General features: G+C 39.8%; 1 protein-coding gene across 2 annotated transcripts in view; it reads right to left on the bottom strand.

The window, feature by feature from the left end:
- Nucleotides 1-2,176: 2,176 nt before the first annotated feature.
- Nucleotides 2,177-27,606, bottom strand: part of CEP104 (centrosomal protein 104) — a 577,612-nt gene continuing 552,182 nt past the window's right edge. For both annotated transcript variants that reach the window (XM_078642632.1, XM_078642633.1), the window contains exon 22: nucleotides 2,177-4,602. In XM_078642632.1, the coding sequence (XP_078498758.1) occupies nucleotides 4,469-4,602 (134 nt within the window). In that variant the 3' untranslated portion in view covers nucleotides 2,177-4,468. The remainder of the gene's footprint in view (nucleotides 4,603-27,606) is intronic.

Raw genomic sequence — 27,606 nt, 5'->3', positions numbered from 1 at the left:
GCAATCAAACGCCTATGCTCCTAGACCGAGCTGCCCCAGACCCCTCTCAATGCTGTTCGACCGCAGTTCATAAGATGAACACCTTACACCAGCAGTAACTGAAGCATCTGCCTGTGCTGCACGTGGTGGGTAATGTAAAGTTTATTTTGGTCACTTTAGACTCGAGTTGCTGTTTGCGGTCACAAACATACACTTGATTGCTATCATGTTATGGTGTACAACCCAATATACCCTTGAGGGTTCGGGCAAACGAGTGAAAGGGTAGATGTACTTTCAAGGGATTTTGCTAATAGTTTTTTTTATATTAATTTGTATATATAATTCAAGACCCAAATTAATGATGGTCTATATCTAAACATACAAATAGTTGTTATTCATTTAAACTTTAAGCAGTCACACTGTGTGATCAGAATAAAAAGAGCAAAAACGGGTGTATGTAGAAAGGCTGTAGAAGGGCTGCTCTGCTTACAGGGCAGGGGAGGAGCGGTCATGTGCACTTTCCCTGTTCTCCATACAGGCTGCATTACAGCCTGCATGGAGAATATGCCCAGGCCCCATTCCCTGGTTGAGTACCGATCCATTGCAATCAAATCAATCACAACGCTGCAGGGGCGGGCGGGCGGTCTGCTCTGCTTGCAGGGGAGTGGCTTGGACTCCCAAACTGTACATTGAATGTTTGGCCGGCCCTCTCGGGCCGCCCAAAACGGCCATGCGCACTTTCCCTATTCTCCATGTAGGGTGCATTACAGCCTGAATGGAGAACATGGCCAGGCCCCCATTCCCTGGCTGAGTGCCTATTCACGGCGCTCAGACCAATCACAACGCTGCATTGCAGCGTTGTGATTGGCTATGGGGTGCTTTCTGCTTCCCTGTTCCTGCTGGATAGACGACCGAGGGATAGCAGGAGTGAGACCCGGTACTTTTTTTCTTATATTTTAACCCCCTTCCCCCATCCCCCATCCCTACTGGCCGCCACTGCTGTTAGCTCTCAGCACCAGGCACCGCCCCCTCCAAGGCCCACTCCTCACACTGAAAATATTTAGTAAGTTGGCAGGTCAATTGCGACCCCACTGGGATATGCTAAATGTGTCTGAGACGCATTGGTACATCGCATTTTGCGACTTCCTAACACAAAGTTGCAATTAGGAACTCGCAAAATGTTTCCGTTGTACGTTACTTTCCCAACACTGAGCAATATAAGGGTTTGAGTACGGTTTTATGTTTGATGGCCTGAGGGTTTATGATTTAAAAAAAACAAAAACAGATTGCGCTACTTCCTGAAGAGAAAATGCAGCAGATTGATCATTTTAATAGCAGCCAAAGGGGACAGTTTATTTTTGGAGGCCAGTGGTCTCGGGTAACCTGCGGGAATTATTTACGAACATATCAGTCTGATAAATAACCTAACGTTGATGCAAATGTATAATTTTGATTTAGGCAAGTGATGCTTTTAAGGTGGGTTAAAATCTTCCATCTACTAAAATAATCAATAAATATATTTTAGGCAGCAAGTATTTGCAAAGTGGAATATCAGTAAGATTTCATCCCAGACCGCTCCTTCTCTCACTCGGTCTGGAGTATATACCATTTACAACACATGCTATAAGTGACCCCAGCACATGCTGTAAGTGACCACTCTGGCCAACTTGGCTAACCTACATTTTTTATAATGGTACTGTACCTTCTGCAGCCTGGATCAATACGCTGTATGTGTCATTATATAATCAATCTCATGATTTAGTTCAAGTATTTGTATTTTATGTTCCTCTCCATTATTCGGACTTATATTTTCCAGGTCATGCTTGCAGAGTCTCGTTTAAAATAGTTAAATGGGAAATGTGGTCTTCTCTAGGTTCTCCTATGCTATGCTTATCTTAACTATTGAACAACTGCAAAGACCTAACCTGCATAATATCACTTGATCACTGAATACTTAAAGTTGCAAAACTGTATGCCTCGTTTGCTCCCTGAGTGGTTTTAAATGCATTTTTTTCTACTAAAGAGAAAAATAACTTTTTAACATTTCAGTGTTTCAAAGAGTAAAACCAATCAATCATGTTAGTGTTTATTCAATTCTAAGGGAATGTCATCTTCATGATTATTCAAATATAGTGCCTTTTCGAGTGTGGTAGAATAGAGAGGATTTGTTGCAAAAGAGACATTTTCCAAACAAGGCTGCTTTATACGCTTTACTTTTTATGTAGGTATAGTAGAATGAATCCTTACACCACACTGGTTTTGAATAGGCAAAAATGCAAACCATGTTAACACATTTGAAGAAAATTTCAAGAGGGTTCAAAATGAAAAGAGCAAGATAAAAATATTTTTCCTTTCTAGCACGAATTGTTGCATTTAAAATTCATGCAACAACTCGTGCCAAAGATGCCAAACTGAGTATGTAAATGCTGTTTGTATAAATAATCTACAATAACACAAATAAAGCATCACAAACTAGTGACCCATTTTGGTTAATGTATTACCATCCGACTGATTGCACTGTGAACATAACTTGAAATTTTTTAAACAAATCAAAAACCCATTGTTCTTGACCAAGTAATTCATTACAGATGGAAAAGCAGAACAGCTGGATTTGGGCTTTGGACAGTAGTAATATCTAAACTAGCAAAAAAGGCCAAATAGTGATCCCCTAGGTATTTTCTGAAATTGGCTGTTCCCTATCAGCGCAGATTCGACTATAAACAGTGCAGGAATGCTTTGTGAAAGAAAGTACCATTTTTAATCAGAAATAACTAATAAAACGTATAAAACAAATACAGTGGAAAACATCTATAGAGACAAGAAACCTAAGGTGTTAAAAGAATAGACCAGAAACTAGTAGCACTTTTTGTTTTCAAAGAGAATGTACAGCCTTTTAGTTAAAAAATGGCTGTCAAAACTGATTCTGGTCATAAAGCAAATGAACAGGGCATCATTCTACATGGCTGTAGCTGCAGCAATAGTACTTAAATAGAACTCATACATTTACTTCCAAATGTGAGGTTCTTTGCGCAAAGCAAAAGAAATCCTGATTTCTCAGCTTCAAATCCTTGTACGGAATCCATCCCACTTGCTTACAGTGTCAACAATTCAGCGGAGCATAAATACTAATAGTGCACTACATTAAAATTCCAAATAAGTAAAAATTTTAAAAAAAATTCTTTCAAATTTGTCCCTTTACATTTTTTTTCCACATTCAATTTCTCCGCCTTTATGTCTGCACCCAGGATGGACACACATGGTGTTTTCTTTTACCTTTGACACTGCCTGGTATGGAACAAAAAAGTAACCCACCTTCAAGGTGGGCTTGGCATACATTTCATCTCCACCCCATCCCAAAACCTAGTGCAGAGACACTACAAATCCCAAATACAAAAGACACTAAAATGCAATATAACCTCAGGAAACACTACTCTTGGACGAATCCTGTTGTTTTAATTTATGAAGAGACGCCAAATATCACTGCTTCTGTGAAAGGAAAAGAGGAAAACAGGGCTATGGGGTGGAGATAGGTGTGAGAAAAAACAGGGGGAGGGGGTTCAATCACAACTTCTCCGTCCCTCTATATGCTCAGCATATTTGTTTTTATTTTCCATGAGTAAATACAGTTTAAATTGGAACTGGACAGGCTGGCAGAGACAAATATCTCTCTTAAAGCCTGATGGTAGGATACTTAGGTTCATGATTGGCTAAATATTCCAACTTTTGAATAATCATGTTTCCCATAAATACCATAGGCTGGGTCTGGTGGTTAAGTGGACTAGTACATCCAACTCCAGGGATCTGTATTTGATCTCATGGTAGGAACCTCAGCGAGACTTCCTAGGTCGATAAAATGAGTATCATTGAGTTGGGTAAAATACATGTAGTGCTAGGTCACGCATCATCCCGAATGCCTCCATCCTAGATTCCATTCCAATAGAGGGTAAGGTTGCTGGAAGGTTGGTCAATACTTAACACCTACATTTTTTTTCTCTTCGTTTATCATTGCCTTTCCTGTGTAGCTTTCACAAGGCTGTACACGGTCCCTTTTTTTTGCATTTACTCGATGTACGCTTCAAACAGCTTTAAGCTTCTATGATTGTTACAACACAAGAATTTAAAAAATCCAAAATAAATACATTTCTTTTTTTCAAAACCACAAATTGCTGATTACACTATGTTAACACGAAGAGAACAAAGTGCCTTTGGCTTAAAACATGTTTTAAAGTGCTGCACTGACACATTAAATAACAGATAGTGAAATATATGGTTCACGCTTAAATTAGGTGAGTTACAGATTTCTTGGGAAATTTAATTTAAAACACGGAACAGTTCAGTTAGTGTTAACATTAAAAAATAAGAGCTTTGCAAAGTTGAAGGACCAATATTTTGCTGCGCCAGAAAGATTTCAGTTTTAAAAAATGTATCTAACTGTGCAGAATGAACTTCGGCCTCACATAAAACGGGACATTTGTGGCATTTTTTCTTGTCACCGCTTGGCTTGGGTTCTTGTTGTTTTGCCCAGTCCTGCTTTAGGGGCAGGAATCTTGCTACCTACAGTGAGATTTCGCTGCTTAACTCCCACTGCAGTCATTTTCTGTGTTGTCGCTCCAGCTGCTTTCCCTGTAACCAAAAGACAGACAATTACCAACGTGGGAACACTGAAGCCCGACTCACAAAGTTCCATTACACAGACAGCTATCCAGTAAAATATACCTGTCAAGAGTAATAGGTGTTACGACTGAGTAATTATATAGCACATGTGCGTACAGTTATACAGTCGTAAAAACCATGCAAGGCGTGGCTTGCTTTGAAAGCTTGTGAACAAACAAACGATTGAGAGTTTGGTCGCATTCAAACTAGTCCCAGACACTTTCTTACTCTGGAAATGGTCAGAGTTTAACTCCAGCACAGAGCTTGAGTAACTCCCGCTTCGGGGTGGAAAGGAGAACAAAACACCGTTCCTCCACAGGAAAAACATTTAACCAGGTGGGAAAAAAGGAGCACCCCATATACAATTTTCCCAATGTAGAGTTAATAAACGACCCATGAATGCGCATTTAGGGAATGCCAAATGTAAGACATTTTAAGTAGCACACGTGGAAAGTTGTGGCTTGCACAGAACCTAGGTATACCACTGAAAATGGCAGAATTTCGACATGTTATACCACTTACACCCGTATGTAGGAATACATCTACGGGTGGAAACGTCCGACTTTTCTTTGTGAATAAGGCCCAGCGTTCTTTCAGAGACACTTGTTCTGCAGTGTCCAGTACTGTTACAATGAGGCCCTGATCCGCTTCCATCTTGCAGACTCAGCAGGTCCCCCCTGACTGCCTGCCGGTGTTCCATGTTCCAACGTCCCCCGTGGCTGAGCGTCCCCCCCCTGTTTGTGCGCATGCGTACAGACATTGCGCATGCGCAGTGACGTTTCCATGACGTTTCATTACGTCTGTTATAATTCATTGTACCCCCTTATCTGCGCACATTCGTCGCAGGCCAATCACATTTCAGAATCACGGTCCATCCAATCATATCGCAGGCTTACGTTTACTTGCACTTGTATTTAACCAATCATCTAATTCTGTTGTGTATATAATCCCACGACGTTGTTCGTGAAATTCTTTTTAAGCTGTTCAGCGGTGAGTCTTTCCTCTGCTCTTGTCTTTTGCTGCTTTATACTTGTTCTTGGTATTGTGATTGTAAGTGGTTGTTCTGTATTAAATGTTCCTTTTAGTAATCGCTCCTTTTTTTTAAATGTTGTCATTGCTCTAGTGATTGTTATAGTAAATTTTTAGTTATTAAATGTTCCTTTTAGTAGTGCGCATATTGAATTATTGATCGATGTCTGTGTTTTTTTGTCGCCGTCTATAAGCCATGTTCCTTTTACTAATGCGCCACATACCGAAATGTTCCTTTTACTAATGCGCCACACGTCTGTTTTTTCTTGTCGGCGTCTAAAACCCATTTCACTTTTACTATTGCGCCACATACCAAAACTTAGAAGTAATTTTCTACGTTTTTCGATGGCAGCCAGCATAATAGTAGTTTTCTGCTTGTAGGTCCGCCATGTTCCCCTTCGTTACTTGTAATAGTTTTTGCTTTAAAACTCCAAACTTTACTGTGTTTAAGTTCTGTTCCTCACAAATTGAAAATAAATGTCGTGCATGTGCTAGCATTTCCTATCTGCTTATGGAATTCTATGGACCCCACCCATATTTTTTTCGTAAACTGTGACGCATCGAGTTACTCTTCGGAATGGGGCCTTTTTGGTACCCGCGAATGCCTAACCAGTGGTAGAGAACGGTGCACGATTTTAGCCTCGACTGTAAACGCTAGTGTCCTCCAGAGTCTCTTCCAAGGCGTGCTCTAGGCCTAATTGTGGTGGGCGTGTGCGTGCTCTGGCCGATGGCAGCCAGCATAATAGTAGTTTTCTGCTTGTAGGTCCGCCATGTTCCTCTTCGTTACTTGTAATAGTTTTCGCTTTTAAACTCCAAACTTTACTGTGTTTAAGTTCTGTTCCTCACAAATTGAAAATAAATGTCGTGCATGTGCTAGCATTTCCTATCTGCTTATGGAATTCTATGGACCCCACCCATATTTTTTTCGTAAACTGTGACGCATCGAGTTACTCTTCGGAATGGGGCCTTTTTGGTAGCCGCGAATGCCTAACCAGTGGTAGAGAACGGTGCACGATTTTAGCCTTGACTGTAAACGCTAGTGTCCTCCAGAGTCTCTTCCAAGGCGTGCTATAGGCCTAATTGTGGTGGGCGTGTGCGTGCTCTGGCCGATGGCAGCCAGCATAATAGTAGTTTTCTGCTTGTAGGTCCGCCATGTTCCCCTTCGTTACTTGTAATAGTTTTTGCTTTTAAACTCCAAACTTTACTGTGTTTAAGTTCTGTTCCTCACAAATTGAAAATAAATGTCGTGCATGTGCTAGCATTTCCTATCTGCTTATGGAATTCTATGGACCCCACCCATATTTTTTTCGTAAACTGTGACGCATCGAGTTACTCTTCGGAATGGGGCCTTTTTGGTAGCCGCGAATGCCTAACCAGTGGTAGAGAACGGTGCACGATTTTAGCCTTGACTGTAAACGCTAGTGTCCTCCAGAGTCTCTTCCAAGGCGTGCTATAGGCCTAATTGTGGTGGGCGTGTGCGTGCTCTGGCCGATGGCAGCCAGCATAATAGTAGTTTTCTGCTTGTAGGTCCGCCATGTTCCCCTTCGTTACTTGTAATAGTTTTTGCTTTTAAACTCCAAACTTTACTGTGTTTAAGTTCTGTTCCTCACAAATTGAAAATAAATGTCGTGCATGTGCTAGCATTTCCTATCTGCTTATGGAATTCTATGGACCCCACCCATATTTTTTTCGTAAACTGTGACGCATCGAGTTACTCTTCGGAATGGGGCCTTTTTGGTAGCCGCGAATGCCTAACCAGTGGTAGAGAACGGTGCACGATTTTAGCCTTGACTGTAAACGCTAGTGTCCTCCAGAGTCTCTTCCAAGGCGTGCTATAGGCCTAATTGTGGTGGGCGTGTGCGTGCTCTGGCCGATGGCAGCCAGCATAATAGTAGTTTTCTGCTTGTAGGTCCGCCATGTTCCCCTTCGTTACTTGTAATAGTTTTTGCTTTTAAACTCCAAACTTTACTGTGTTTAAGTTCTGTTCCTCACAAATTGAAAATAAATGTCGTGCATGTGCTAGCATTTCCTATCTGCTTATGGAATTCTATGGACCCCACCCATATTTTTTTCGTAAACTGTGACGCATCGAGTTACTCTTCGGAATGGGGCCTTTTTGGTACCCGCGAATGCCTAACCAGTGGTAGAGAACGGTGCACGATTTTAGCCTTGACTGTAAACGCTAGTGTCCTCCAGAGTCTCTTCCAAGGCGTGCTCTAGGCCTAATTGTGGTGGGCGTGTGCGTGCTCTGGCCGATGGCAGCCAGCATAATAGTCGTTTTCTGCTTGTAGGTCCGCCATGTTCCCCTTCGTTACTTGTAATAGTTTTTGCTTTAAAACTCCAAACTTTACTGTGTTTAAGTTCTGTTCCTCACAAATTGAAAATAAATGTCGTGCATGTGCTAGCATTTCCTATCTGCTTATGGAATTCTATGGACCCCACCCATATTTTTTTCGTAAACTGTGACGCATCGAGTTACTCTTCGGAATGGGGCCTTTTTGGTAGCCGCGAATGCCTAACCAGTGGTAGAGAACGGTGCACGATTTTAGCCTTGACTGTAAACGCTAGTGTCCTCCAGAGTCTCTTCCAAGGCGTGCTCTAGGCCTAATTGTGGTGGGCGTGTGCGTGCTCTGGCCGATGGCAGCCAGCATAATAGTAGTTTTCTGCTTGTAGGTCCGCCATGTTCCCCTTCGTTACTTGTAATAGTTTTTGCTTTTAAACTCCAAACTTTACTGTGTTTAAGTTCTGTTCCTCACAAATTGAAAATAAATGTCGTGCATGTGCTAGCATTTCCTATCTGCTTATGGAATTCTATGGACCCCACCCATATTTTTTTCGTAAACTGTGACGCATCGAGTTACTCTTCGGAATGGGGCCTTTTTGGTAGCCGCGAATGCCTAACCAGTGGTAGAGAACGGTGCACGATTTTAGCCTTGACTGTAAACGCTAGTGTCCTCCAGAGTCTCTTCCAAGGCGTGCTATAGGCCTAATTGTGGTGGGCGTGTGCGTGCTCTGGCCGATGGCAGCCAGCATAATAGTAGTTTTCTGCTTGTAGGTCCGCCATGTTCCCCTTCGTTACTTGTAATAGTTTTTGCTTTTAAACTCCAAACTTTACTGTGTTTAAGTTCTGTTCCTCACAAATTGAAAATAAATGTCGTGCATGTGCTAGCATTTCCTATCTGCTTATGGAATTCTATGGACCCCACCCATATTTTTTTCGTAAACTGTGACGCATCGAGTTACTCTTCGGAATGGGGCCTTTTTGGTAGCCGCGAATGCCTAACCAGTGGTAGAGAACGGTGCACGATTTTAGCCTTGACTGTAAACGCTAGTGTCCTCCAGAGTCTCTTCCAAGGCGTGCTATAGGCCTAATTGTGGTGGGCGTGTGCGTGCTCTGGCCGATGGCAGCCAGCATAATAGTAGTTTTCTGCTTGTAGGTCCGCCATGTTCCCCTTCGTTACTTGTAATAGTTTTTGCTTTTAAACTCCAAACTTTACTGTGTTTAAGTTCTGTTCCTCACAAATTGAAAATAAATGTCGTGCATGTGCTAGCATTTCCTATCTGCTTATGGAATTCTATGGACCCCACCCATATTTTTTTCTTAAACTGTGACGCATCGAGTTACTCTTCGGAATGGCGCCTTTTTGGTACCCGCGAATGCCTAACCAGTGGTAGAGAACGGTGCACGATTTTAGCCTTGACTGTAAACGCTAGTGTCCTCCAGAGTCTCTTCCAAGGCGTGCTCTAGGCCTAATTGTGGTGGGCGTGTGCGTGCTCTGGCCCCATCACGGTGCTTGTGTAACCAGCGTAATAGTTAATTGTAATAGTTTCTGCTTTAAAACTCCAAACTTTACTGTGTTTAAGTTCTATTCCTCACAAATTGAAAATAAATGTCGTGCATGTGCTAGCATTTCCTATCTGCTTATGGAATTCTATGGACCCCACCCATATTTTTTTCTTAAACTGTGACGCATCGAGTTACTCTTCGGAATGGCGCCTTTTTGGTAGCCGCGAAAGCCTAACCAGTGGTAGAGAACGGTGCACGATTTTAGCCTTGACTGTAAACGCTAGTGTCCTCCAGAGTCTCTTCCAAGGCGTGCTCTAGGCCTAATTGTGGTGGGCGTGTGCGTGCTGTGTCTTTTCTCTGCTGCACTGTCGTACTCTCTAGATATGTGGCCTAACGCCCAGAGCTGGCATCAAAGTCACGTAAATAAAAAACTAGTTGCATTCCAAATGCTACAAGTGTCACATTCTCAAAATTTAAAACAATTGGCTTTGCAAATGTCAAAGCTATCCATCTTGCTATTTTAAAATGCAAGACATAAATGAATTATTTGTCATTCACAAGACCAATAGCTCCAAATTTTCTAATGCGAGACCTATTGCATTACCACTGCATGTTTGAAAATGCAGCCATCAAATAATATTGTGCTTTGCGTCTGCTTGCATTGCATTTGTTCAACTTTAATTCTATTTACCCCACCAATGTGTGAATTATTTGAAAAAGGTGACGCATCTAGGTATGTTTGAAAATGGCGTCTGACCATTCCTTCTCAAATGACTTTTTCTGTTAACCACCTCATGTGTCTGGTCTGTGATTAATGATGTTTATGGAAGTGTTTTATCAAGTATTAGTTGTTGATCACACCTTCATTGTGCAACGTCTGTAATATGTGAGTCAACATTAATAATTGTGATTTTTTTCTGTTGCCTAGGTCACACTCACAGCCCTGCTGACAGTATAACAGTCACCGCCCTGCTTACAGTCTGTTGTCCAAACCTTGTTTGGCGTCTGTTCCACTTCAGTGTGTATTCTATCTCTTCCTTGTTTTCAATAAGCTTTCTCTGAGCACGGCAAACGGCTCTTGTGTTCCTTGTAGTTGGTGAGTGCATTTTACATTGTAATCTCACCCTGATATTTAAGCCCATCATTTTTTTTTTCGGAGTATTCTTCGAAGTTTCATCGATTGACTTAAGTGGTTCAATGAGCTGTCAATGTAAATTATGTCCCGGCGTCAGCAAAATGTTAGAAAATGAATTTGTTTTAGAACTAATCTATTGAAACCTCATTTCGTGAGCTCTAATTTGATTCTCTCTGAATGTCATTATTGCTATCATCATCCTGATTAATGTACTCCGTATAGAAGCAGTATGCTGTCTTATGATTAGAAGTCATTTCCATAGCCATAGTGAAAGTAACGTTTTCTTAGCACACTGTAATGATACTGAAACCTTCTTTTTGTAGCATTCCTTCTATGTTGCCTCTATTTTTTAGCTTTGAGATAAAATGATGTTGTCTTATTAGCCGTTTAATGTCGTAGAAAGTGTTTGACATTCATATTCCTTTTTAAAAATTCGAAGATATCTCTTTCTGTATATCACATTTTCTTGTACTGTAAAGTCAGACATCTTTTATGATGCCATTTTCCCTTTATCATCTCCTTAATGGCTTTGTATTTTTTTAAAGTTCACAGTGTATGGCATCTATTGATGTTATCATTTGTACATGCTCGAGGTTTTGATGGTTTCATTTTATTTTAATGTCGTCCCCATGCTGTTTATGCATATTGGAAATAATTTTTTTTGTCTTTGTAGTGCTAATTAAAATGGATCCCTTAAAGTTCAATCAGCTTTTGGCATATTTGAGCCGTAATGTGTATCCAGTTGATTTCACCAAGGTTGATAAGCATGCATTGCGTCGAATGTCCAAAAACTTCGTATGTGAAGGTATCTTATTTTGTAATGTTAATTCTCAATGGTCGAAAGTGTGTATAATATGTGCTGTATTGCTTGTTGACTTTGCATTTCTATCGTGCTTGTTTGGTCAATCTTGGTTTTTGTTTCTTATTCCTTGTCGTTAGATGGACATTTGTTCCATAAATTGAAGGATGTGAAGAGAAAAGTTGTTGTTGGTGCTGAAGCTGCCCGAAATATATTTCATGAATTTCATTCTTCGACATTTGGTGGTCATTCCGGTATTAATAAGACACAGCGAAGCATCAGTGCCCGTTTTTTTTGGCCAGATATGTCAACTCATATCAAAGAATGGGTGAGTGTTATTGTATCCTGTAATTTCAATTTCTAATGTTGAATGTAAATCTTCTTTATTTTTCCCTTTTTTTGGTACTATGATCTGCTGTAATGTGAGCGTTTTTTTATAATCAGACATCATGTTTAACTGGGCATCGCAATTATGTATTTGCAGATTAAACTTTGTGATGCATGTCAAAAGGAACAGCCATCTCTCATGAAGTGCCCCGAGTTAAAACCGATAAAAGTATGTTAAGAAAAGTCATACTTTATATTTGAAGGTCTATCCGCAGAATCATGTTTTGCTATTTCTTATTCCATACTTTTGCAATTGTTTTATTTGTAGGTGACTCGTGTTTGGGAGCTTCTAGGAGTGGATTTGATGGGCCCCTTACCAACAACTCCTGCTGGATACAGATATATTTTAACTGCAACCGATTATTTGTCGAAATGGGTTGAGGCATTCCCTTTAAAAACAAAGACTGCATCTGAAGTTGCTTTGAAACTTATGGAAATCTTTCTGCGCCATGGTAGTCCTGAAAGGATCCTCTCAGATCAAGGCCGGGAGGTTGTCAACGAGGTAAGCAAAGTATCTTTTACTGACATTGTTGTCCTGTTTTCATGTATTCTCATAGTTTATCTTATTTGTGAATTATGTAGTGAGTCGTTTTGTAATCCTTCTGATTGTTAACTTGTATTGCACAATTGTTTTAGAAAGTTCTGAACTTTTCTTTTCAGGTTAATGCTAACATGTGTAAGCTGTTGAACATCAAACGGTCTGTAAGTGCACCCTATCATCCCCAGACAAATGGTTTAGATGAGCGTACAAATGCCAACATAAAAAGGTAATTGTAGCTTCATTTATTTAAATTGTTATATAGCGAGCAAAAGATCTTATAGTTATCCGATCGCTTTACAGAGAGAGGGATAGGGGTAACAGGGAGGTTACTACACTTCATATTGGATAGGGTGTGGTAATGAGATGCTTAATAGGTTAGCAGTGGTGTATCCCAAAAATACCTCAATCAGGTAAGCCGTAAAATGAGATTTCGAAAATTCATATGGAGCTGCAATCGATTTTCTGTGTACTTTGGCTCTACGGATGATTTATGCCATGTGCTCAAAATCACACAAAGAAGGTGTTTATTTTTGTGACTTGTGCATACTTTGCTGTATCGTTTCGATATTGTGTCTCTTTTAGACGTCATTAACGTATTTTTGTATGTTAAGTCTGTAATAATCACATATGTTTGTTGAAAAGAATGTCCAATAATGAATTGTTATTTTTAAAAAACACATAAGCAACATCGTGTTTCTTTGTACAGCACATTGACCAAGTACGTGAATGAGCACCAGACTGATTGGGATCGTTATTTGGACCATGTTTTGTTTTCATTACGATCGAAGCCGCATTCCACCACGAAATTTTCCCCCTTTCTACTGTACTTGGGTCGTGAACCAAAATTCCCTTGTGAGCTTGATGATGAGCAGGTATGAGATTTCCAAGAGTAGAAATAATATTGGTATTTGTTAATTGGTATGTGTGCAAAACTTTCTATGTAGTATTTTAGTTTTCTTTCCACACTAAGTATTACTTATTTGTTAATCGATTGTGTTTATGAAGTCAACTTTTAGTTCTATGCAATTAAATATCATTTATTAATTTTTATGTTTCCTTTATTAGCAAGAGTATGTACTACCATCAGAAAGCGATTATGCCTCCATTGTTGCAGAAATGAAAATTAGAACAGCAGAACAGCAGAACAGGCAAAACAGAATATAGAGGTTGGCCAGGAAAGGCAGAAAGTCAAATTTAAAAATAGACTTTGCAAGAAATATCAGCCATACATCTTTCAAAAAGGACAGTTAGTGTTATTGCAAAATACTAGGCGTTCCACCAGAAAAGGCGGCGTTTTGGAGCAGAGATTTTCAGGACCCTACACTGTTTCTGAAGTAAAAGGAAAACGTGTAAAGCTAATGAATGCTAAAAACACAGTATTAAGTAGAACTTTTAATTTGGACATGTTGAGGCCTTACAATGTAAGCAATCCAGGTAATTTCTTGCTGTAGTACATTTCTTTCATTCTTCACCTACTAATCATGGTGCAGTTTTTTTATGTTCGTCTTAAAGTGATATGGACAGATTTGTTCTGGACACGATACTGTAAAGAACAGACGAATTCAGTATCCTGAACAATTTTTATGTTTTTATTTGTTATAAGTACACGATATAGTACTGTGTTTATTGAATGAACTTGTTAATGTTTTATAAAAAATGTTTCTGCAGGCACAATGAACAGTGATAGTTGGTCTTCTCAGCTTCCATCATGTTCTGCACCTCTCCGACTGTCACCATCAAGTTCCCAAGAATTGCAAAATGTCTCTCCTCCAAGCAACCTTTCATCATCGCCTGCAGGGCTCGCCCCGTCTCCATCACGGCTCGCCCCGTCTCCATCACGGCTCGCCCCGTCTCCATCACGGCTCGCCCCGTCTCCATCACGGCTCGCCCCGTCTCCAGCACGGTTCGCAATGTCTCCAGCAGTGCTTGCACCATCTCCATCAATTTTCTCAGCAACTCCACCACACATTTCTGCGTCTACAGCACAGCTTACAATCTCTCCATCATGGCCTCCATCTCCTCTATCATTTGAGTGTGTTTTGAAGAAGCAAGTTCTCGATGTGTGGAATAAACCTATCACTGGAAGGTTGGAAGCAATAGTTTCAAGTTATAAACTATATGATTCTTCGTTTGCTACTTTGAAACCTAAAGAATGGATATGTGACGAGGTATGCTTACTTTATAAAAAATTTTAGTGTACGTACTGTACTTTTGTATGCTTGTCATTTTAGTGCAAGTCTTAATGGACAGTTTTTCTTCTTATACTTTTGAAGGTGATAGATGCTTATCTTTCAAGACTATGTATGCGAAGAGAAAAGGTACTTTTCTTTGAAACAAAAAGTCATCAGATAACTTATTATTTTTACTCATTTTTAAAGTACATTTTCAGACAGTATTCTCACGTCATTATATTTCTTTAATATTTAGTGCTTATTGATGTCTTGCACAGTGGCTTCCTCTGTATTCAGTGGCAATTATCCATCATCTTCTTGCCGGGTAAATCCTGTTATGTCTTTCTTGCATCTGATTTGTTTTATCTGATAATTGTGTTATTCAATTTTGTGAGAATATTGAATATATTTTTTTTGTTCTTTATTTCATAGCTTCCTATTTTTGAAAATGAGACTGTCCTGTGTCCCACCAATACGGGAATGCATTGGATACTAATTGTGAGTGTGAAATGTAATGATTTTATCTACAAGTGTTCTTCATGTAATAGATGTTATGCCTGATGTTTGTTAATTCATTAATCCCTCTGCTAGCATTTTCCTTCCACAATTTTTGAAATCTGAAATGGATGTAAAAAGACTTGAATTTCAATACTTGTTTTCCATTCTATTTTTCTTTCCAGATAGTGAAACCTTTGTCCAAATTTTTATTTCTGTACGACTCCATCGTTGCTGATGTTGCAAGCTACCATCATCATTTATTAAATTGGAGGTAAGAGTATACTTAACTTGTTTTTGAAATCTGTGTAAATCTTGAAGTCTTGTTACACTGGGGAGTTATGTTTTTAAGATAGTAATTGTTCATTGTAGTTACATCTTGTATTTTTTTGTTGATAGAAGAAATATGAAAAATAACTCTTTGATATGTTTGTAAAGTGCTTTCCTACAGGCAATCGGTTGTAAAGATCATGACCAATGGGAGTTACTGGTAGAAAGTAACGTCAAGCAACAGGACAGCTACAATTGTGGTGTTTTTTGCATGCTGGTAATTTTGCTATACTGTTATCATCTATTTATGTTACCTTCTGTGGTTTTATGTTAAGCTATGCTTATTAAGTTCCAACTGTGGAACTTACTTTGGTGATAATGCAAGTGTATGTTGCTCTGTTTTTGACTAAGTTTTTTAAGATTATTTTCACGATATGAATGTCGCTATTTTGTGAGCTTTGATGGATTTTTCCCCAATGTAAAACAGTAAATTGTTTTTACAGATTTACTAGGTTACATTCCCTTACTTTTCCAAATTTCATTTCCGGTGATGTTTGTTTAGTTTGCAGAATCGTACCTAAGTGGTTATCCTGTTCCGCATCAAGAGATAATAAATGCTGCTTTTCTGGAGGATTACAGACTCTTTATTGCAATGAAGCTCATGGAGTTCTCAGGTTAGAGGGAATTATTCAACAATATTCTATTTTGAAATAAAACCGCTGTATTTTTGGATTATGAACTGTACATTTTTTATGTATTAGGTTTTTTTGGCTGTTTGCAATGAATCGAAGACTTATTATTGTTTTAAATGTCTCCCAACTGTAGATTGTTTATCACTTCTTTCAATATGTTCATTTAACAGTACCCCCGTTTCATGATGCATTGTTTCTCTTTATTTAATTTTAGATTCTGTCTTAGATCTCTGTGGTGCATGTAATTGTACCTCGTCTGGTTTGGACACCGTCCTATGCAATGAGTGCCGCCGATGGATTCATTTGAAATGCATCCAAGTTGACATGTCTTCGATGTCTTTTGATCGAGGTTTCGTTTGTATCAAATGTGTTTGAAAAAGCATGGTAACTATGTTACTTATCTTGTTTTTGCAAATCGGCTGTATATCACCCTGGTCTGAAGTGTCGTCCTGTGCTCTTCTTGGTATGAAGGAAGTTAACTTCTTTACTGTTTGGCATCAGCGATATTTTGCTTCTATATCCATGAGTGAAAAATGGTGAGTGAATGTTGAAATATAAAATTGTTTGTACCTCACCCTTTAAGTACATTGAAATGCACATTTCCTAACTTGAAACCAACCGCCATTATCCACACTTGTTACTATGTGCTTTTAGGTATTTAAAGCAACCTATTTCCATCACTCATACGGTGCTTGCCTTATGTTCGATCCTATCTCTTAATAGCACTGTGGCTATCTGATTTTCCAAAAATCACCACGACTTATTAGCAGCATGTTCCCACAAAATAATAATGATTTGAATTTTTAGTTGTCTGTGTGGTCGGAACACTGGAACAAATCAAAAAGATAGTCGTGTGTTTTTCATGTGTTATGCAGTTCCTTACTGTTTTTCAACTTATCTAACCCTGAAAATCTACCCTGAGAAGTCACTCTATTTGGTTGTCGCCCAAAATTTTCTACAACTATTTGGGTGATACCGAAAGATCTATGCCTGTGCTCCTTTCATACAATGTCTATGCTTTGCAATTTTAGTTTCTACTTATCCTTTTGGTACTGTAAATTTTTTACTATGAATCACCTCTCAAAGACTACAATCTTTGTATCCCACTGAAATACTAAGATATTTTTTAACCTTAAATTCTAATCCATATTGTGCTACTACTTCAAATATACCGCATCACTTTCATCGTGATCAGTCCCTCTATCGTTCCATGAAGACTAAACTTGTTCCATTCAACAATCCAAATAATGGTAAGTGGGATCTCCCACTATATTAACGAGGGGTTCTACCTCTGGAATAATCTATTTCCAAAGCCGGCTGTCTCTTCTTGACCCCGGCGAGAGTCTCCATTTAATGTGCTTAATCCAATTCCACATGTTCCATTCAACTCGTTCCATGAAGACTAAACTTGTTCCATTCAACAATCCAAATAATTGTAAGTGGGATCTCCCACTATATTAACGAGGGGTTCTACCTCTGGAATAATCTATTTCAAAAGCCGGCTGTCTCTTCTTGACCCCGGCGACAGTCTCCATTTAATGTGCTTAATCCAATTCCACATGTTCCATTCACTTAAATCCATGTGCATTTCCTCCGATCAATTCTGTTCAATCTACATTTACTTTTTTAAACATTGAACATAATTGTGAGTGGGCTCTACCAGTATACTAACGAGTTCTGCTCCTCCTATGTTCCTACCTCTTGTTGCATTATATGTTCATATATCTTTTTTGATAATTGTGTCATTCTGTTTTTAACTCATGTGTGCAATCCATAGGCTTTTTTTGGAGTCTCTGAAATCGAGGTGTGTTTCCTCAGGTCAATTCTGTTCAATCTATAGGTACTTTCATTAAGATAGAAGGTAATTGTGAGTGGGGTCTACCAGTATACTAACGAGTTCTGCTCCTCATATGTTCCTGCCTCTTGTTGGCTACTGGGGTCATTCTGTCTGAATGTCATGTGCTTAATCCAATTGCCCATTTTTCAGTCACTTAAATCCATGTGCATTTCCTCAGAACAATTCTGTTCAATCGACATTTACTTTTTTAAACATTAAACATAATTGTGAGTGGGCTCTACCAGTATACTAACGAGTTCTGCTCCTCCTATGTTCCTATATCTTTTTTGATAAAGGGGTCATTCTGTCTAACTCATGTGTGCAATCCATTGGCACTTTTTTGACTCTCTGAAATCGAGGTGTGTTTCCTCAGGTCAATTCTGTTCAATCTATAGGTACTTTCATTAAGATTGAAGCAGAAACATGTTCACAGTGTGGGATGTCGTTTCTTGTGTTTTTTGATAGTAAGAGTTGCTTCTTTGTTTGACTCTCGACTACTTTGAACTTTTTTTTTTGCTTGGACCCGCTGTAGGCTGAACTCACATATTGCGCCTTTTATTTTCTTAAAGTATGCATTTCGTTTGGTTTTCAGTATCTTGGGATGCTGTGATGAGGGGTCAGATGTCCATCTGCCTTATGTCATTCGCATAGCACGCCTGTCTTCATTGAGGCTGCCATTCTACCATGGGTTCTAACTCGGGGCACTTCATGACAGATGGCTGTTCCTTTTGACATGCATCATAAACTTTAATCTGCAAATACATAATTGCGATGCTCAGTTAAACATGTCTGATTATAAAGAAACGCTCACATTAGAGCAGATCATAGTACAAAAAAAAGGAAAAAGTAAAGAAGATTTACATTCAACATAAGAAATTGAAATAACAGGAAACAATAACACTCACCCATTCTTTGATATGAGTTGACATATCGGGCCAAAAAAACAACCTTGTAAATCTTTGTTTCTTATTTATTATCGTTGATAGATGGACATTTGCTCCATACCTTGAACGATGTGAAGAGAAAAGTTGTTGTTGGTGCTGAAGCTGCCAGAAATATATGTCATGAATTTCATTCTTCGACATTTGGTGGTCATTCTGGTATTAATAAGACACAGCGAAGCATCAGTGGGGCGGCTTCATTGATTATTGAATTAATAGAGTCGGTGTAGTGATCAGTCAGTGATTAAACATCTGAGGTCCCAGGAGAGGGAAGGATGCGATTGGTGAGGTTGGGAGGCAGCGAGTTGTGGTTCAGGTTCTTCATGTCCCTTTTTTCTAGATGTTAACTTGTGTGGGTTGTGCCGCGATTGTTTTAACCTTTTTCAATTATGTAGAGGGTGATAATGTGGCGGTCTGACCAATCACAAGGTTTGATTTCCCCTATTTGGGTTCGGTCTTTGTGATGATGTCACCAAGTATGGAGCCTTTGCCGTGTGTTGTGATGTTGCATATTTTGGTGTGGTCACATGATTCCCATTTATTTAGTTGTTCAGAGTTTTATACAGCGCGAACAAGATCCTTACAGATATCCGAGCGCTTCACAAAGACAGGGTAGGGGCAGTAGGAGTGAACAGAGACAATGGGAGCAATGTAGTAGTCACTTACATGGTGGGGAAAAAGTAACATACATGAAACATATCACAATACAATCAGGTAAACAAGTAATATAAGACGGTATAAGTCATTGATCCCACTACAGGCATGACTTTAAGCTTGTACAGCAGTTTGGAATTAGCCGAGTCCACGATGGTAGGTTGGACATTGAGTGCTGTTAGATTATTGAGCCATGTTTGGGTGGTGGAAGTTTTCGTTGGGGGTGAGATGAGTAGGAACTCGGTTTTCAGAGCATTTACTTTGAGGTTATTATCTGCCAGCCAAGATTGAGTGTTAATACGCATGGAGTTCAGATGTTTGATATCTACCGGAGATTGTATCTTTAGGTAGAGTTGTGTGTTGTCGGCGTACATATTGAATTGGACATTGGAAGCTTGGAGCAAGGTGGCGAGCGGTTCCATGGCGAGGTTGAACAGTGTGGGGGAGAGGGAGGATCCTTGTGGGATGCCTAGATCTGCAGGCACAGGTGTGGAGAGCACATTGTCGATCTTGAACTTCTGTGATCGATTGTGAAGGAAGGACGAAAACCATTTGAGAACAGTTCCCGATAGACCCATTCTAGAGCTTAGTACTCCAGCAAGTTCTCATGTTTGACCGTGTCAAATGCTGACGAGAGGTCAAGAAGGATGAGGAGGCAGGACTCATTGCGATCAGGAATTTGGAGGGCGTCATCAATTATGTGTGTCATAGCTGTTTCCGTGCTATGTCCCGTTCGGAAGCCTGATTGATGAGGGTTGAGGAGGTCAAATTGGTCAATGTGTTTAGTTAGTTGTAGTTGGACACATTTTTGTACCAGTTTGGTGATCTTGGTGATGGGCCGTAGATCGATCCATGCTATCTTCCAAAGTACGGGCCCCTCCTGGGCCTGTACTTTTCTGGTCTGATTTCCTAAGTACGGGCCCCTCCTGGGCCTGTACTTGTATTGTCTGATTTCAAGAGTACGGGCCCCTCCTGGGCCTGTACTTGTGTTGTCTGATTTCAAAAGTACATGCACCTTATTGATTTTCTTCGGAAGTTCCATTGTGTTTCAATTGGGCAAGCTGTCACATGATTCCCATAAATTGATACATGCTATCTTCCTAAGTACGGGCCCCTCCTGGGCCTGTACTTGTGTTGTCTGATTTCAAGAGTACGGGCCCCTCCTGGGCCTGTACTTGTGTTGTCTGATTTCAAGAGTTCCATTGTGTTTCAATTGGGCAAGCTGTCACATGATTCCAATAGAGCGATACATGCTATCTTCCTAAGTACTGGCCCCTCCTGGGCCTGTACTTGTGTTGTCTGATTTCAAGAGTACGGGCCCCTCCTGGGCCTGTACTTGTGTTGTCTGATTTCAAGAGTTCCATTGTGTTTCAATTGGGCAAGCTGTCACATGATTCCAATAGAGCGATACATGCTATCTTCCTAAGTACGGGCCCCTCCTGGGCCTGTACTTGTGTTGTCTGATTTCAAGAGTTCCATTGTGTTTCAATTGGGCAAGCTGTCACATGATTCCAATAGAGCGATACATGCTATCTTCCTAAGTACTGGCCCCTCCGGGGCCTGTACTTGTGTTGTCAGATTTCAAGAGTTCCATTGTGTTTCAATTGGGCAAGCTGTCACATGATTCCAATAGAGCGATACATGCTATCTTCCTAAGTACGGGCCCCTCCTGGGCCTGTACTTGTGTTGTCTGATTTCAAGAGTACGGGCCCCTCCTGGGCCTGTACTTGTATTGTCTGATTTCAAAAGTACATGCTCTATATTGATGTTCTTCTGCAGTTCTATCGTGTTTAAATTGGGCAATTAGTAATCTGATTTACATAAATCGATACATGCTATCTTCCTAAGTACGGGCCCCTCCTGGGCCTGTACTTGTGTTGTCTGATTTCAAGAGTTCCATTGTGTTTCAAATGGGCAAGCTGTCACATGATTCCCATAAATCGATACATGCTATCTTCCTAAGTACTGGCCCCTCCTGGGCCTGTACTTGTGTTGTCTGATTTCAAGAGTACGGGCCCCTCCTGGGCCTGTACTTGTGTTGTCTGATTTCAAGAGTTCCATTGTGTTTCAATTGGGCAAGCTGTCACATGATTCCAATAGAGCGATACATGCTATCTTCCTAAGTACGGGCCCCTCCTGGGCCTGTACTTGTGTTGTCTGATTTCAAGAGTTCCATTGTGTTTCAATTGGGCAAGCTGTCACATGATTCCAATAGAGCGATACATGCTATCTTCCTAAGTACTGGCCCCTCCTGGGCCTGTACTTGTGTTGTCTGATTTCAAGAGTTCCATTGTGTTTCAATTGGGCAAGCTGTCACATGATTCCAATAGAGCGATACATGCTATCTTCCTAAGTACGGGCCCCTCCTGGGCCTGTACTTGTGTTGTCTGATTTCAAGAGTTCCATTGTGTTTCAATTGGGCAAGCTGTCACATGATTCCAATAGAGCGATACATGCTATCTTCCTAAGTACTGGCCCCTCCTGGGCCTGTACTTGTGTTGTCTGATTTCAAGAGTACGGCCCCTCCTGGGCCTGTACTTGTATTGTCTGATTTCAAAAGTACATGCTCTATATTGATGTTCTTCTGCAGTTCTATCGTGTTTAAATTGGGCAATTAGTAATCTGATTTACATAAATCGATACATGCTATCTTCCTAAGTACGGGCCCCTCCTGGGCCTGTACTTGTGTTGTCTGATTTCAAGAGTTCCATTGTGTTTCAAATGGGCAAGCTGTCACATGATTCCCATAAATCGATACATGCTATCTTCCTAAGTACGGGCCCCTCCTGGGCCTGTACTTGTGTTGTCTGATTTCAAGAGTTCCATTGTGTTTCAATTGGGCAAGCTGTCACATGATTCCCATAAATCGATACATGCTATCTTCCTAAGTACGGGCCCCTCCTGGGCCTGTACTTGTGTTGTCTGATTTCAAGAGTTCCATTGTGTTTCAATTGGGCAAGCTGTCACATGATTCCAATAGAGCGATACATGCTATCTTCCTAAGTACTGGCCCCTCCTGGGCCTGTACTTGTGTTGTCTGATTTCAAGAGTACGGGCCCCTCCTGGGCCTGTACTTGTCTGATTTCCTAAGTACGGGCCCCTTCTGGGCCTGTACTTTTCTTGTCTGATTTCCAAAGTACGGGCCCCTCCTGGGCCTGTACTTTTCTTGTCTGACAGAGCACAGCTTTGCAACTCCATTGCCAAGCACAGCTGAGGCTGTCACAAAATTCATGATCATTTTGGACAATTTGAGACTAGCGTTTTATCAATTTTTGGAAAACAGGATAGAAGAAAAGATTTTTAGTCTTCCAACTCAGTCAGAGATGTGTTTGTCTATTCATTCAATTCTTTCAATTCAAACTCAAGATCCTTTTCTGAAAAGTGTTTTTCCTGTCGATACTCAACACTACTATCCGTTTGGTGGAAGTATTTAGTCTTGCTTGGATTTTGCTTGCTCAAAAGCAACATATCTGTGTAGTGAGGTTACAAACCAAACAGGACACATTATGTCTTCATTCTTTTTTTACTGGTGTCAGTACTCGTCGTGTTGATAACCAATTGTTCACCGGCTTCTTTTCACATGCCAAGCACAGCTAAGGCAGTCACAAAAATCATGATCATTTTGGACAACTTGAGGCCAGCATTTGAATAGTATGGGTTCTTGTCTGATTTCCTAAGTACGGGCCCCTTCTGGGCCTGTACTTTTCTTGTGTGATTTCCTAAGTACGGGCCCCTCCTGGGCCTGTACTTTTCTGGTCTACTTTCCTAAGTACGGGCCCCTTCTGGGCCTGTACTTTTCTTGTGATTTCCAAAGTACGGGCCCCTCCTGGGCCTGTACTTTTCTTGTGTGATTTCCAAAGTACGGGCGCCTCCTGGTCTTGTACTTTTCTTGTGTGATTTCCAAAGTACGGGCCCCTCCTGGGCCTGTACTTGTATTGTTCATAAGACGTATCAATATAGTTGTGTGTCAACGGGATCGGGACAGGTCCAGAAATTCCTCAATGATGGAAATCCATGACAAAACGAGTCTCCTTGATGTATAATATTTTTTAATTTGCGTCGATCTCTTCCAATTTCAAAAACTAAACATCAATCTTTTCAATGTCAAAATTCTTCTCTAACATCAACCGTGGTTAGATGATAAGGGCTTTTTGGAGTGAGGGGTGGGCCTTTTAGGCCACTAGATGCTTGACCTTGGCGATTATCTTATTGTCTTCTTAAAACTATGCTTTTTTTTGTTCACCTTGAAAAATGTAGAGACCTGCTTACTCCCGTTTTGCTCCGAATTTCTTGTAGTGTTGTCTAATGTCTAATATGTTTTCTCCCAAGATGTGCTGTTATTAATGGTGTTGAGTTTGTAAACACTCGTGATGTAGTTTTGAAGCACAAATGGATTGACTTTAAACTGATAGTATCCAGCATGTACATCAAGTGTAATATATTTTTTAATGAAAAAGATTTATATGATTTGCAAAATGAGAGTACTTGTTGCCGAGTGTTCATATGAACATGCTCTGACTGTATGGTTAGTTGGAACTATCTTTACACTATCAGTAATTAAAATCATTAGACACTTTATGCACACCTCACAAGTACTGACCTGTCCATAACATTACATAATAATGTTCTTTCAATTGAGGTTCATTAAGAAATCTAGGCGGATGGGTTGGTGATCCTTGTCAGTCGACCTGTCAGATGTTCACCTTCTGCTTGAAGTATCCAATATGCAACACTACACTATATTTATGACATGCATTTTAAAAAATATATTTTACTTGCACATTCAGTCATTATGGTTGTATACAACTGGTTATAGACGGCAATGTAGGTCTTTAATGTCATTAAAAGTGACAATGTAGAAAGGCAGAGAAGACAGACAATGTCATTATTTTTAATTGCTCCGTGGTAATTAGAGTATAAATACACAGATCTCCACTAATACGAATGTAATGCTACAGATGTGTGCCTTTAACCATAAAAAGGATTTATGGTAAGCGACAAATTTTATAATTGGGTACTTTGATTCAATGAACGCGAGTATTCTTTAGAGAAAGAATAGTTTCAAATTTCAAGTAAGGTGCATGTATATTATAGGAAGGTGGATCTTAAAAACATTAATTACTTTCCATTTAAATTAATAGGTACGCTTGACTAGATTACCTTTAATGCTTGAGTCATAAGGACTAAACGTAAGAAACTGCATAACACATTTGCAACGGCCATGGCTACCGCTGTAGACTCCAGTACCTCGAATGCCATTTGGAAGTGAAAGTGCTTTTTATTTTTGTATTAACCCATGCTTTTTTTTACAGAATGCCCCCAGCGGCCCTTACGTGTGATTTAGGCCTTAGCAAATGAGAATTTTTTTTATTGTTACACTTACAAAGTGTCCAAGTTTCATTCACTAACATATACATCGAAGAATATTAAAGTGTTCATAATTCAATTACAACCATCTCTAAATTGATGCAAAGAAAAGAAAGTATACCCTTGAAAAAATATCTTGACACAGCGACCATGGTAATGTACAGCCGAACATGCAAAACAGATACTTACTGTGTAAGTGACTGTTTAACATATGTAACATATGTAACATATAGCAGTACTAAGAAAAGATGACAGTAATTAACCAATGTTAAACATTGAAAGTATTTTTACCTGTTCTGTTTTTTCAGTGTTTGGAGACATCATATTCTCAAATTAAAAGTAAACAGAGGTTTTTCGAATTGTTAAAAATAGTATTACTTATTTGTGGGCCCACAAATTTTGTTGTGAAGTACAGAATTGGATTTTTAAATTTTACTGTTGGAATTGCAAATTTTGAATGGATTGTGACTTGATACATTCTGAACAATTCTTTACTGTAATGTTTGTGTTTGTGATGTATGATGTAAAATTATTATTTATTATGCTATTAATAAATGAATGTAATTGGTACATGTGGAAATTATTTAAAGAAATGAAATAAAGAATAATTAAAAATAAATATTTTGACTTTATGGTCTTTTTGGTACGCAATATGCGTGGAGATGGTGCATTCAATTGTTGTGAAACATACAAGCAGACTGCAAATAAAGAACATTGCAGAAAGGTGAAAAGAAACTACTTTAATAATTTTGTGATTAATATGGCATGCAGAGATAGCAAATGAAGCAGCATCACATCCTTCTTGGTTTTTATCAAGAATGGTGATTGAGGTGTAGAAAGTACAATTTGCACGATAAATGAAAGAAAAACAAGAAGAATGGCCATTGGAGGCATTATAATATTGGGTACGCACAAGTTGGTGTCTACTAATGATTATGAAGTGGTGGATCCAACATACACTGAGAGGGCAACGACAAAAGAATTATACAAATTTGGACTGTGAGGAGAAAACACTGGACAAGTAAGACGTTAAGTCTAGAAATTCAATGGAGTACTTTCTTAGTAGTCATTAACGTTCTGTACTAAGGGTATCTCTGTTATAGTCACAGCATGAACAATAACTGCAATTAAAACACTAGCCAGAGTAATTTAGATTACGCAAGGGCTCCATACAAATAGGCAAGAATATTCATTAGATTACAAGTATAACAGACATAAGCCTACTACAAAACTGTCATTACAAATAACAAATAAATGCATACACTTTTTAAAAAGAGGTGGCAAGAACAACATGTAAGATTCTTGGGTGGTGAAGACTCAGTCAATTAATCTGTATCCTACCTACTATGTGGAAAATGTTACACAAAAGCAACCAAACACTGTCACTGTATGTTACATAAACATTTTGTAGGTTGTTGGGAAATGGATGTAAATGGGTAAAGCACATTAACCCATATGTCCTGGTGTGTTCGGAACTATGAGTAAAGCATGGAAGAGCCTATGTCCTACATGAAACACAATAAAGAGCCAAAGTGCTTAAATAGGTAAGACGATCTTCTACAGAATGTGAAAAATCGGATGAAGAGGTATACTAAAGTACAACTGGCACAAAATAAACAAATTGCAATGGCACGTGCGAAAGATCTATGACAATGCGGTGTTCCCAAATAAACAACGGTAGAATGTCATAAAAGCCAAGCACACTGGGGGGTAACAATGTAGTACTACAAGTAAATGTAAGTGCACAAACTATAAGTCGCAATGTTTTAGGAGCAGCAGAGGTTGGGCAGCAACACTATCAACGGACAATCCCAAAATATAAACAGCCTGTATGAGCTCCAATTTAAGTTTAAAGGTACAGAGAACTGCAGAGAACAAAAAAACAATCAACTCAACATAAACCACAAGCACCACGGGGAGCAGAAATCCTACCTGCTCTGCATCAACCCCAGCCGAGCCCTAGCCAAGGCACAACAAACAACTTGAACAGGCCTGTATAAGCTCCCTTTGGAGTTATGGGGTACAGAAAGCACCACGGGGAGCAGAAATCCTACCTGCTCCCCAACAACCCCAGCCGAGCCCTAGCCAAGGCACAACAAACAACTTGAACAGGCCTGTATAAGCTCCCTTTGGAGTTAGGGGGTACATAAAGCACCACGGGGAGCAGAAATCCTACCTGCTCTGCATCAACCCCAGCCGAGCCCTAGCCAAGGCACAACAAACAACTTGAACAGGCCTGTATAAGCTCCCTTTGGAGTTATGGGGTACAGAAAGCACCACGGGGAGCAGAAATCCTACCTGCTCCCCAACAACCCCAGCCGAGCCCTAGCCAAGGCACACCAAACAACTTGAACAGACATGTATAAAGTGCCTTTTGATTTAGGTAGTACACAAAACCACAGGGAGCTTAAATACTTCCTGCTACCCATCAACGCCAGCAAAACCCTAGTCAAGGCACAATGGCAAACTAGAACAGGCCTGTATAAGCTCCTTTTTGAGTTACCGGGTACAGGAAAAAACAGTATAAAAACTAAAGTCTAATAAGGCCACCAGCGTTGCGTATTTTTATCTTAATTTGATTTTGACTTACGACTGACTCCTCCTCCAAAGACACCTCCAAATCTAATTCACAGCCTCGCTATCATCTGAAGGAAGTCCTCCCATTATTGAAAAGTCTATTGTCCAGGAGTACGGAAGTTCCTTCCGAGTGTGTTCTGGTAGTTTGAATGTTTACCATTTTTCCAGTATTATCCTTGTACCTGTGATGGTAGCCTTTTGTAACTTGCACATGTCACTTTTCTCTTGTAACACACTGTTTGCTACCTCTCACATTTTGTTTGCTTTAGATACTTGCACCAGTGCCACCATT

Source organism: Lissotriton helveticus, chromosome 5_1, assembly GCF_964261635.1.
Source record: "Lissotriton helveticus chromosome 5_1, aLisHel1.1, whole genome shotgun sequence".
NCBI lineage: Eukaryota > Metazoa > Chordata > Amphibia > Caudata > Salamandridae > Lissotriton > Lissotriton helveticus.
Note: the sequence above shows the minus strand (reverse complement) of the source record. Positions and strands in the feature narration are given on the sequence as shown.